The 13,474-nt window shown below is 42.4% G+C and overlaps 1 protein-coding gene across 2 annotated transcripts in view; it reads right to left on the reverse strand.

The window, feature by feature from the left end:
• Nucleotides 1–13,474, reverse strand: part of FLT3 (fms related receptor tyrosine kinase 3) — a 79,016-nt gene that overhangs the window by 19,947 nt on the left and 45,595 nt on the right. For both annotated transcript variants that reach the window (XM_079775792.1, XM_079775793.1), the window contains 8 exons: nt 9,613–9,716; nt 8,777–8,885; nt 8,322–8,500; nt 7,461–7,567; nt 7,231–7,363; nt 7,037–7,141; nt 3,056–3,166; nt 2,039–2,192 (listed from right to left, as the gene is read on the reverse strand). In XM_079775792.1, coding sequence (XP_079631918.1) covers nt 2,039–2,192; nt 3,056–3,166; nt 7,037–7,141; nt 7,231–7,363; nt 7,461–7,567; nt 8,322–8,500; nt 8,777–8,885; nt 9,613–9,716 — 1,002 coding nt within the window. The remainder of the gene's footprint in view (nt 1–2,038; nt 2,193–3,055; nt 3,167–7,036; nt 7,142–7,230; nt 7,364–7,460; nt 7,568–8,321; nt 8,501–8,776; nt 8,886–9,612; nt 9,717–13,474) is intronic.

Genomic DNA, 13,474 nt, shown 5'->3' on the forward strand with positions numbered 1-13,474 from the left:
GGTTTGGTATCTGTATGGAGTCACAGTTCAAAGATGACTTCACTCAATCCTTACCACAAGTCTATAAGCTAGTGTCAAAGTCACATTTTATAAAAGAAAATTTAGGTTTGCCCTGGCCGGTGTTGCTCAGTGTGTAGAGCATTGGTCCACGTACCGAAGGGTTGTGGGTTTGATTCCCAGTTGGGTTGTGTGCAGGAGGCAACCAGTCAATGTGTCTCTCTCATTTCTCTCTCTCATTTCTCTTTCTCTCTCTCTCTCTCTCTCTCTCTCTCTCTCTCTCTCTCTCTCTCTTCCTTCAAATACCCTCCCTCTCTTCCTCCCTCTCTTCCTCCCTCCCTCTCTCTCTGAAAAGCATTGGAAAAAGTATCCTCAGGTGAGGATTAACCAAAAAACTTAACCTTGGTGAGATGGAGATGCTTTGCTGAAATCATGGAGCTGTGAAGAGTGCAACTGCACCCCAGTCTTGTGTTTCTAAACTGGGCTCCCCTTCCTGTGACAGCTCAAGCAACACAGATCTTTTACAGGGAACTTTACATTTTCTACCATCCTCCTTTTTTCAAGGTGACCTTTGCAAAGCTTGTTTCCTTTTCTTGTGAAATTAATAAATAGTAATAATGCCGATCTCTTTTATGGTATATAATATAGAACTCTTCACTGAGGAACTGTCTATGTATTACTAGTATATACAGACAATAATTCAATTTATTCCAGCATACAAGTTTACCCCAACTTATAGTTTCCATATCTCTGAAAATGCACAAATATTCCAAAAGTAACTGTTTCAGTGCATTTCATAGCCTAGTGATGGACTGAATCAAAGGCGCTGAGTTCACCAGCCTTGGTTATTACTAACCAGGGACTGCTGGCCACACACATCTGACTCATTAGGACAGACCCTGTTCTAGAATGCGGATGACATGAGAATTGTCTCAGTTTTACATTACAAGCTGAGAAGTGAGTATAAAAGGGAGACTAGTGTGACAGGTATAAATCGGTGAAGGGCAGCCGCACAAAGACGTGCATGGGGATCTCCGTGGGGCCTTACAGCTTTTGACGCTGGGTCTGTCTCAGACCTTAGAAAGCCAAAGGCCTGCACTGAAACACCTGCTAAGAAAACAAAGCTTGATCTCAAAAGCACCCTCCAAAAGTCCCCCAGTAATGATAAAAGCCTCTGACAAATGTGCCTTTCGGATAACGGAGAGCTTTCACATACGCAGGGAAGTAGGAAAGCGCTGTGGATGCAGGAATGATTCCATCACAATGCCTGTGAATTCATTCAGAGAATGGTGTTATAGAGCTACGATGTTCAAGCAATCAGCAAGACATTTCCAAGGATAAGGACAAGCATCCCGCCAAACTTCTCCAGCCCTTGTCCATACACTCCAAAACAAGGACTCTGCCAGTGCTGAGTCAGGATTCCCACGGATGGAGGAGTACACAACGCAGAGCACTGAGACAAATGTTACCACAGCTTCATTCTGTCCCCATCACATTATGTCAATGGATCTAGCCTATTTTTTTAAATCCAACTTATGAGGTTAGAGCGCTTTTGTGCAACACTCCCGGGACCCCTATGAACATGTTCAGGACTTTGGAAATGTGTTCATTCTTTTACCAATACCTACGTGTTAACCAGAGGCCAGGGAGGATTGAATAACTCACCTTTTCCAAAACTAAATATGTGTATATATAGGGTGTGATTTAGGCTCAGGTGGACAGAGACTGGCTCAGCTACAGTGGCTGTAATGAAGGAAAGGCTCCATCGTTCCAAATCAACAGGGAAACTCTTATCAAAGATAAATGACTTTTTGAGGTCTTAGAACCCAGACTCCACAATGCTGGAGTGTAGCCTGTAGAGGCCAGCTGAGTGTGTGTGAGTGTGTGTGTGTATGTGTGTGTGTGTGTGTGTGTGTGTGTGTGTGTGTGTGTGTGTGTGTTGGGGCGGGGGGGGGGTGTAGGGGGAGGACAGGTGTTTAACCATCATACTTTGTATGTGTCCTAGAATGCATAATCAGGAACCCTTGACCTATTCTCTTACCTGGAATTTGGATGTGACTGGAAAGTGGGGTAAAAACTGAAATTGTGTTCCTTGAAAATCTCCGTCCATGTTCTGTGAAATTTTTCTCTTTTACTTCTTAGATAGTTGAGAAGATCACCATAGCAACAATATTCAAAAATCAAGTAAACTGGCCCTGAAATAGTGACAGTTTTAATTGTAGGTAGACAAACACCCAGGAATTTTTTCAGATGTCTGTGTAGCAGGGAACATTTTATACTCTGTGAGAGCTCACTTCTCCCCTGATTTTGGGAGAGTAAAACTTTTTCTGAGCTTATCTCTTCTTATACTTTAAATTCATTTTCAGCTTTTCACTCAAACTCCTTTGTAAAATAGTGCCTCCTTACCTTCCACTTGGGCCCCTGTACATGCAGCCTCACCAATAACCACTGTCCACCCGGATTCTCCAGTTTGCAATTGGAACTAATATGTCCGATGCATGATGAGCACTTGGTAAATATACGCTGACCTACGGTTTTCCTGAAGAGGGAGGACTATCCCTAATCCTCTCTGAGTTCCATTTTCTCCTTTGCTCTTCTTTTAGACCCAGTCCCAGGCCAGCTGTCCCAGAAAAAAAAAATAACCCTGGACACATTGTTCGGGTATTTCTAGGCAGAAGTGAAAAAATCAGAGTGCGTGTTCCATTGAATTCTAGGAAAATAAAGTTTGAAATCTCGTTTTGGCTGTGCTTCTTTGAAGCAGCCCATTGGGGCAGTGGCCAAGTTCGGCAGTCCTTCACAGCTGGAGAAAAGGTAGAGGGAGAACCCACAAAATGTACTTGCAGTGTGGTGAGTGTTTTTTAAGTGGGTTAGAATCATGGGGTATATCTCAAGAACAAGAGGCATCCTCTACTGACCCATCTGCTTACTCATGTCTCACTCCACTAGGGTGTGAGGACCCACCCTGTGACTGAGAAAAGAGGAAACAGGAGAACGAATGTCCTCTTTGTCCTCAGGCTAACCTGTGTTTGACTAGGAGTTCTGAGGGGGAATTGATTACCTGACTGCGTGCACGCCCCCAGCAGATTCACAATATTTTCGTGGTTCCCCAGCTGAGTCATCATTTTGAGTTCAGACATGAGAGCTTCTCTTTCAGAGCTGTCTGCTTTCTCTGCCAATGGAAGAACATCAATGTAAAACAGAAATTTTAGGTCATTTAATAAGTTAAAACTTTTCTCAGTTCAGAGTAGATTTGCATAAAAATTTTAAAAATGTGTAAAGTACTACATGAATTTTGAGTAATTTCTGTGTTTTAAGACAATTTCAAAGATTACACTAGTTTAAAGGTTGAATTTAATAATGTGCCTTTCTATTGGGTGTTCCTCTACCAAAATAAAAATCCTTAATATTGATCCTCAAAAAGCAAAATAAAACAAAACAAAATAACAATAAATAGCTCTTCCTCCACAGAAGTTAACACATATGCTAAAGGGAAAACTTTTTTTCCCTCTTAAATTTGTTGAATTCATAGAGAAACAAGCTAGGAATGTCAGTGAAGGTGGTTGGCTCTAGCTGTTGGCCCCCAGCTCTACAACCTTACATTTGTAAGTGGACCCAATGTTGAGAAGGACCAATTCCCACTAACCAAGTTCTCAAGAGACTCATTAATTGATAATGAGAAATATAACTGGTGAATAGGTTAGAGTGTATCCACTGGTCTATACATTCTCTCCCTGGAGAAAAGTCTAGATAGCTTGTACTCATAATTGTACCCATAATTTTGCTTAGATGCATAGCATGAAGGTAGCTATTGAAGAACTCAAAGGTCTTGTCTCACTGAGGCTGATGTGCCAGCTGGTCAGGGCACCCTTGCCCAGGTGGATGCTGGAGCCCTAGAGGCAATGACAGGGTCTTTGGACTTCCCTCTTCAGGTTCCAGGCACCAGCCACTCACCCCTTTAATAATATTTCTTACAAATATAGTTACTTTTCTTTACATTCAATGAAGATTGTATTAGATAGTTCCAGGTCTATTTTTTTTTAGATATTATTTTGTCCTGGAGAACATCCTAGCCTTTATGGTGTCTTTCCCAGAGGGCAGCAATGCTGCCAAGGTGGTCTTATTTCCAACATCTTGTCTGGGGCGTGAAATCCTTCACTTGTGCATTGTGACCCACTAGCACCTCATGTCTTCTTCTGCTTCCAGTTGTACAGGGACTTGTGGCTTTCGAATGTTCGTGTCTTATTCCTCATAACCAAAATAATACATTTTGTAGCATGCTTAACTTTTTCAAAGCACTTTAATATACTACTACTTAACATTCATTCATTAAACAAATAATTATTGAGTGCCTACTGTGTATGAAGCATGTGTCAAGCATTGGGGAAACAAATGATAGACAAGACACAGACCCTGCCTTCCTGGAGCTTAGAGTCTCCTAGAAAAGGAAGACATGAACAAACAATTATAATATCCTATATAATAAAAGGCTAATATGCAAATTGTCCCCTTGGGAGTGCAACCATGAGATTGTGAGTTCAATCACTTGCTATGACGTGCGTTGACCACCAGAGGGCGGCACGGAACATGGCAGGCGACCAGTGGCAGGGGCGGGGCACTGAGGGAGCGAGGGAAGGAGGAGGCAGGGAGGCCAGGAGGCGGGAAACCTGACCGGCCCTGATCGCTGGCCAGGCCTAGGGACCCTACCCGTGCACAAATTTCATGCACTGGGCCTCTAGTAGTATGATAAATGCAATACAGCAAATGCATGTAAGGGTGCTGTGGGGTCACACCAGAGGGATACCGAACCTAGCCTTCGAAAAGAGGAAGAAGAGACACCAATGTCTATGTTGAGACTGAAGAAAATAGGAATTAATCAGGTGAATGCACAGTGAGGAAGTAGAGAGAATATTTTACATTGAAAGAATAAAAAGGGCAAAAACCAAGGAAGAAAAGACCATAGCAAAACAGATGCAGACCCGGCCCTCGTAAGGCTACAGACTAATGTGGCAAATAAGAAATGAATTGCACAATTAAACATAGATATAATTACATATTGTGATAAATTCTGTGTGTGTGTGTGTGTGTGTGTGGTGGGGGGTGGGAGAGGGCATCTACAGAGATCTAGGACAGCATCTAGCAAGAAATTTGATCTCATCTTTGGTGTGAGAAAAAGTTTCCTGAGGAAGTGATATTGAAGCTGAGATCTGAAGGAGGAGTGGGCGAGCACTGTGTGGAAGGGGAAGGGTGAGCAGAGAGGCTCAGCCTGGGCAAGGCTCTGGGATGGGAGGGAGCACTGGGCTCCGGAGGAACTGAAAGAAGGCCGAGAGTTCAGGGTGGAGCGGGGGGGGGGGGGGGGGGGGGGGCAGATGCCAAACCACGCAGGGCTGTGTTGTGTATTTCAAGAGTAATTGAAAGCAACTGGAAAGGTGAGGTAGGAAAATGATAAGATCTGCTTTGCATTTCATCACCATCACCTGGGCTTCAGCATAGAGAATCTGAAAGGAAGTAGGAGTGCATATAGGGTAGCTGCTTGGAAGGCTATGGCGGTTATTCAGAAGAGATGAAGTTGGACTAGGATGGTAGTAATAACGATAAGAGAGGATGGGCTGAAAGACACTAAGCAGAACCCTGTGGGAACAGCTTCTGGGTGTTAGAATGGGGATAGTTTCAAGGATGAGGCCTAGGTTTCTGGTTTGCCCAATTGTGTGGAAAGGGTTGGAGGAGTTCAGTTGGATGAGCTGAATTAAAGGGACTTTTGAGACAGCCAAGCATTTGGACACATGATCCTGAAGCTTAGAAGAAAGATATAGTCATGAGAACACTAGTGTAAGGGTAAAGTCCCAGGTGTGGTTGAGATGGCCTGTGGTGAGCATGTGGAATGAAAATGGAAGGGGACTCAGGAACTGGGCAGGCCCTAGCCAGTTTGGCTCACTGGATAGAACGTCAGCCTGGGGACTGAAGGGTTCCAGGTTCTATTCCGGTCAAGGGCATGTACCTTGGTTGCGGGCACATCCCCAGTAGGAGGTGTGCAGGAGGCAGCTGATCGATGATGCTTCTCTCTCATGGATGTTTCTAACTCTCTATCCCTCTCCCTTCCTCTCTGTAAAATATCAATAAAATATATTAAAAAAGAACTGGGCAGAAGACGGCCAGCAAAGGGCTGTGAGGCAGTCAGCAAGGCAGGAGGGAAACCAGGAAAAAATGGTGACATGGAAACCAAAAGAAAAAAGGCATTTAAAGATGGAGAAGAGTCAATCCTGCCTATTCATATTAAAAATTCAAGTCACATGAGGACTGAAAAATGCCCATTAGACTTTAGTTCATTGGAGGCCACTGACCACCTTAGCAAAAGCCAGGGGGGTGGGCAAGGGGTCTTGCAAAGTGAGCAAGACTAAGAGGAGGGGTGAAGGTGTGAGCCAGATGCAAGTGGACAGAGCAGTGGTCGGCAAACCGCGGCTCGCGAGCCACATGCGGCTCTTTGGCCCCTTGAGTGTGGCTCTCCCACAAAATACCACGTGCGGGCGCGCACATACAGTGCGATTGAAACTTCGTGGCCCACGCGCAGAAGTCGGTTTTCGGCCTGGGCGAGTCTATTTTGAAGAAGTGGCGTTAGAACTCTCAAGGGGCCAAAGAGCCGCATGTGGCTCACGAGCCGTGGTTTGCCGACCACTGGGACAGAGTAAGGAGAGAGAAATGATACAGAGCGCTCCACTTTTCTCTTCTACCCAGAGTCTATGTCAAAATGGCAGAAACGATATATGCCTGTAGCAACAGTATTCCCAAATACTGAAGCTCCCCCTGCCCCCGTTTACCCGCCCCGCCCCCCCCCAAAAAAAAACTAAACAAAGAGAAGAGGAAGAAAAGGTGGAATTTTGGATTCTGATTTGCATTTTATATTCATGATTTGGTTGATACTAACCCCGACTCACTTCCTTTTCAGCTTTGAAGAATGGAGAGCAGTAACCACACAAAAAGATGGGAAAGAGAAGGGGAGGTGGAGCCTGTACCACTCATCTCAGTGGTTATCATTCCACTGTACCTTTCAGCATTTTGACAGCAACCTGGATGGAGACTTCTGTTTTACTAATTCCATAAGCTGTTGCATTCATCACTTTTCCAAAAGCACCTGATCCTAGCACCTTCCCTGCAAGAGAAATAGTGAATGAGTACAAGTTCAAGATTTTCCTACAGAAATGAAATGCTATGGAAACATCTGGAACATTCTATTCTTACCAAATTCTAAATTTTCTCTTGGAAACTCCCATTTGAGATCATATTCATATTCTCTGAAGTCAATGTAGAAGTACTCATTATCCAAAGAACCAGTCACCTGTACCATCTGCAGTTGGCTTTCATACCTATATTGCTTCAGAGATGAAATGAGTCTGTTAGTAACAGGCAGCTCTTCAGAAATAGGAAACCATGACAAACGTTTACCTTTGAGTTTGGGTTTTTTTTTTTACCTTTTTGTACTTGTGACAAATGAGCATGGTTAAAACGGCAATGAAGGGGACACAGAGCCCAATGGTGGCATAGAATGAGATGTTGTCCTGGAAGAAAGGGAAGGGGCCTGCAACAAAAAAGTTTAGGATTCCTGATTGACATTATAGTGAACACTCATCGTGATCTCATGCATCCTGCTTGAGTTACTAGGATTTGCTACCTTACACACTCTCTGCAAATATTCCACTCCCCATGGGAAATCAGGCAATGGTAGTATAAAGGAATAGTTTCCTTCCTAGAAAATTGTAAATGATCCTGAACCCATTCTTAGGATTGTAAGAATTACATCTATTTAAACCCACAGGATAGACAAGTCAGATTAAAAAAAGATATTGAAGACATTCTATTTTATGAATATGAAAAACTTAGTTAAAGGATGCTGGCGATTCTGCACGATAAGTGTAGGCAGCCGGCTTTCAGTATTAACTTAGGATGGCTTTAAAAAACAAAACTAAAAACTATAAACCAGCAAGCTAAAGGCAAATAAGGAGATTAAGCAAAAGGGAAAACAGTAGCTACTCCAAATTACTAAATCTATTTTCCTAAAATTGAATCTTTCAGGAGATATTCACTGTTCTGGGAATTTATGGTTCTACCTACATCACTCCTGAGTCTTAATAACCTGACACAACAGTCACTCTGCCTCCGAACACACAGCATTGTGCGTTCACTGGGGATTCCTGCCTGGCTCAGAAAGTCTTCTTGCATCGCACACTGAACCTGTAAATTCTTGTAAAATTCCCCCAATAAAAATGAACAGGCCCTAACTCCTAGTGGGGGATTCCCGGAGGTGGCTCGTTACAATAGCAGCGGCTGTTTACCTGGTGAGCCTAAAAGCATTGTTTCACAGGATGTGCCCAGGGAGTTGTACGCACAGCACTTCACCAGGTTCCCTCTGACGGCCTCGCTCAAGTTCAGGGTGCTGCTCGATATCCACTGTCCAAACACTTTTCTGTCGGCCTTCCTACTCCAAATTCCTTCTGTGATTTCTTCTGTGCAGCTAAAAAGAAACGGCAGACAGAGAAGTAGGTTAGATAGGTGGGGCTGGCCTCAGGCTGGAAGTCATGGTTTCTCTAGTGAGCTCAAAAAGAGATTCATCTATCCTAAGTTATCAGAGATCATCTATGACCGTGTAGGATTATGGTGGACCCAGAAGGGAAGCATTTTAAACACTTAGTCATTTCTTCTTGAACTGTATTCATGAGAAAGAGCCAATATGTCAGGGAGAATGTGTTTCATGTTCTTCCAATGTAAGAGACGCCAGAGCCTTTATTACTTGGGAGACTTGTCTGAGCACTTCTTCCAGGTCCAAGATGGTAATGGATATCCATCTGAGGAACAAGAGGCCTGACTTTCTGATGCGTTGGCCAGCACTTGAGGTTTCCCTGTAGAGAATAGGGAAAATAGGCTCAGGTAGTATCGTACTTTCCAAATGGTTTCCAAGTCAGTTTCATATAAGCTGCCCATTTCCTCTGAGCAGTTTGTGCTTCTGGAACGTGTCTCGTGCAGAATGACGCAAGACCTCTGGTTGTTCCCTCCTTCCCAGGCATGTACCCTGCATAGGCAGCCCTATGCTGACCTGCAGAACACCACTTTCCCATTGCTGGGCTCCACAGAGAGCTAAGGGGTATACTCTGAAATACCTGAACACCTCAAAATGATTCTTAGCTTCAGAAGCATCTGTAAAAATTCCAATGAATATATTCTCATCTTTTCATAGATCAGAGAAACAAAAATTATTAAAACAAGTAAATGGCAGGTAATATGACTTTTGGCCTTTCCTTAACATTTTCTTCCAAAGTACTAAAGTCAATAGTCACAACATTAAACACATTTAAAGAGCATATGGAATACGTCTCTTAGCTTCAAAGAGATGAATACAGAAATATTCATAAATATGTGTAAGTCTCTTAGCTTCAAAGGATGAATACAGAAAGAGAAATATGTATAAACAAAGCCAGTAGGCATGAAAGTAAAATTTCAAAACACTTCAGTATATAAAAAGTCTTACAGCATTGTTTCTAAGCCATTACTTAGCTCTTTCTAGTCATAGTTAATAAGTAGTTAAGGAGTTATAAGACTTAAATTAAATTTCTTAACAATTTAACTTACTTCTTATATTTAGCGTGAACATTTTTGTGAACTGGGCATCATCATTTTCTGCATGGAATGTGTATTCTCCTGGCTGGTGTTTGTGGTTGCAAAACTTAGATATGCTGTTTGGAAAAGAATTAAAAACAAACTTAGCCCAACTCTTACAGGAAACGTTGAAACGAATGATGGTGTGCATGGGAGGGAACTCCCTTGAGACATTCACTCTCTAAAGTTCAATGGACAAGGAGGTGTCTGTATACTAGACCCTTGCTACTCACAGTGGGGTCTGTGGACAGGCAGCATCAGCACCTGTATTACCTGGGAGCTTGTTAGAAATACAAAATCTCAGGCCCCAACCCAACCTACTGTCTGCATTTTAATGTGGTTCATATGCAAATTAAAAGTTGAGACACGTGGGCTCCTCAGAGAGACAAGAAGGTTCCCAACCCTACTGCTCCACACATTCCGGACTAGTCCCACTTCCCAGAAGTATGGAAAACCTCTGTAGGCAGAGGAGCCTGTAACTCCCTTACTTCCTAAGAGAATGGCTCTCTAACATTGGTCCAAAGCAAGACCTATGATGAGCCCTTGACTTAAATAATAATTAACAGTGATGAAGGCTCACATCAACTGGGTTTGTACAAAATCTTTGGGCAGTCTCAGCAGGCTCTAGTATCCACTTGGAGTGCTCATAAACCACTCAACACATTTTGACATGGATAACGTGATCTTGGGGGTTATCCACCATGTCTACCATGTGTATAGGACACTGGCTACTGTAGTGGGATATAGGATAGTGTAGGAAAGGTAGGGATAATGTTGATTATGTCTTCATGCATTGACAAGATAAAGAAAGTTTAGGCCCTGGCCAGGTAGCTCAGTTGCTTAGAGCATATGTATACACCAAGGTGGCATGTTCAATCTCCAGTCAGGGCACATACAACAAGCAACCAATGAATGCATAAATAAGTAGAATAACAAATCAACATCTCTCCCCGTCTCTCTCTCCGTTCCCCTCTCCCTAAAATTGATTTTTAAAATTAATAAAATGAAGGTTTGTTCACAGAAATAAAGTTTCCCTTAGATTAAAAAAAAATCTAAGGCTTTCTCAGAAGTTATTTAATTAGGCTTCCTCTATACAGACTACTTGAAGTTTTTGTTTGTTTGTTTTAAAAAAAGACTACATATGGGTAGGGTAGAAATATAAACAGGAAGACCCAGCATGGAGGCCAGCCATAAACTAGGAGATATATAGGATGCAAAAAAAAACATGTAAAATATGGCTCTTGTCCTCAAATATATCATATCCAGGTAGATGGACAAAACCTATATAAACAGAATAGTTATAACATTAAACAATATAATAAGGCCAAGAAAAGATGAATGGATCAGAGGCCAATATAGATGAGCCAAGTTCCAATAGCTTCATAGGAGTGGGACTTGAGCTAGGTCTTCGAAGATGACTTAGGTTTTGTTTTTTTGCGGGTTTTTTTAAATCTTCACCCGAATCAGAAATACAACTGAGTTAGAAAAAAATAGATTTCTGTTCTCATAGAATTTGCAGTTTGGTGGTGAAGGCAGGTAAGTCAATAAGCAGTTACAATATAATGTGGGAAGTCTTAGGAGAGAAGTAAAAGTTCAGACTTAAACAGAGCATGAAAAGATGAGTGTTGCCTAAGGTAGGGAAAATGGGAAAGGAGAGGAAAAAGCAAATCCAAGATGCACCCAGAAAAAAAGAGAAAGCAGGTGTTTGATTGGATATGGAGATGAAGGAGGGACTAGAACACCAGTTGATGCAAGATTCAAATTGCACAGTTTGCAACTGATGAGCAGCTGTGAGCCCGTGACATCAATGTTGTGTATCCTTAACTCCGCAGCTAAAAGGTAATTCTGACTGTGTATAGCGATAATAGAATTCATTGCTCCATGAGCACTTAACAAGTTTTTGGTCTGCCTTGGTAACAAGAAGGCTGAAGAAGTAAAAACAGAGTAGGAATAGCCCTGGCTATATGGCTCAGTTGGTTAGAGCGTCATCCCGATATGCCAAGGTAGAGGCTTCAATATCCAGTTAGGGCACATACAAAAACCAACCAATGAATGCATAAGTAAGTGGAGCAACAAATAAATGTTTTTCTCTCTCTCCCTTTCCCTTCTTCTCTCTAAAATTCAATTTTAAAGAAAGAGGGTGGGAGGACAGGTGAAAAGGGGGAAGGAGATTAAGAAGTACAAATTACTAGTTATAAAATAAATCACAGGGATGTAAAGTACAGCACAAGAAATAGAATCAGTGATACGTAATAACTAGGTATGGTGTCAGATGGGTACTTAGATTTATTGTGGTGATCCCTTCGTAAGGCATATAAATGTTGAATCACTGATGTACACCTGAAGCTAATATAATATTGTATATCAACTGTAATTTAACAATAAATTTTTAAAAAGAAGTAAAAAGGGAATTTCTTATCCTAGCCTACTTCTGGACAACAAGGAGGACATGACTGATCAAGTGGAAGTGGTAGAAAGACTGGAGAAAAGCCAAACTGTAACACTAGGGAGAAAAGTAAATATGTGATTTCCAGCCTTTAGGGAGACGGCGTTAATGTGGTCCAAGAAGAGAAAGATGTGAGCCTCTATAAGGGGAAATGTAATTCTCACTGGACAATAGCCAAAGGCCCTGAAAAGAAATGAGAGAAGATTAAAAAAAAAAAAAAAAGTAGCCAGCGACCATGCCAAAAGCTACAATCAATGTGATAGAAAAAAATTACCGACACAACTATTGATTGTCATATGCTGCACACAGCAAAATGTTTTGTGAACTCTTCCCCTCCTAAGGCTTTTGTGCTGCCTTCATGGAGTATCACTGGCCATGGTGTCAAGCACGTATCATCTCAAATGCTCTCACTCTTCCAGGTAGGAAAGTGATCTAAACAGCCTGAATATCCAGGTCATTTCAAACTGCCTGACCTCCTGCTTAAGACAGCTAATCCTGGCAATAGAAACAGCTGCGTCACTGAACCTCCCTGGAAATTCCAAAGGGACTAACCAATTAGGTGACGGAGAGATTCGCGGCTTCCTCTTTCCCCTGGTGCTTTTCTAAAAATGGTCAGCTGGCCTGAGATGGGAGGTGAGTGAATTGGAATTTACACTGACATCATATCTTGGTGACTAAGGAGATGTATTTTCATTACAGCTATGAAAAGGGTTTTCCCCTCTGTACAACCAACATGCAGGTCATTTTTATTTCCCATTTAGCACCCTAGAGCCGTGGTCGGCAAACTGCGGCTCGAGAGCCACATGCGGCTCTTTGGCCCTTCGAGTGTGGCTCTTCCACAAAATACCACGGCCTGGGCGAGTCTATTTTGAAGAAGTGGCGTTAGAAGAAGTTTAAGTTTAAAAAATTTGGCTCTCAAAAGAAATTTCAATCGTTGTACTGTTGATATTTGGCTCTGCTGACTAATGAGTTTGCCGACCACTGCCCTAGAGGGAGTTGAGAAAGGGCAGGCTCTTTCTAGTGGCTCAGGGAGTCATTTGACAATAAAGTAAAAAGTGTTTTACTCAAAGAATAAGCGATTATCAAAGTCAAGTCAGAATGCAGAGGATAATAAAATGGGCACTAGGGAGGCTGAGCGCTTCTGAAACTGGAGAGCCGAGCTGGCAGGACTGAGGTGGCAGGACTGAGGTGGCTTGACCAGCCCAGAAAGACACCGGTCAGGAAGCGGGTGATCCTGTCTTCCTCAGACGGAAGTTTCTGCGGAGGTCTAAGGAGAGTCTTTCAGAGGAATTTATTAAATAATTATAAAATTCTAAAAATTTGGGGTTGTTTTTTTTTTTTAAATCATGAAAGTAAGAAAAGCTAAGGAAGATTTGTTTGTAATTCAGT

Source organism: Cnephaeus nilssonii (genome assembly GCF_951640355.1).
Source record: "Cnephaeus nilssonii genome assembly, chromosome: 6".
In the NCBI taxonomy this organism is placed as follows: domain Eukaryota; kingdom Metazoa; phylum Chordata; class Mammalia; order Chiroptera; family Vespertilionidae; genus Cnephaeus; species Cnephaeus nilssonii.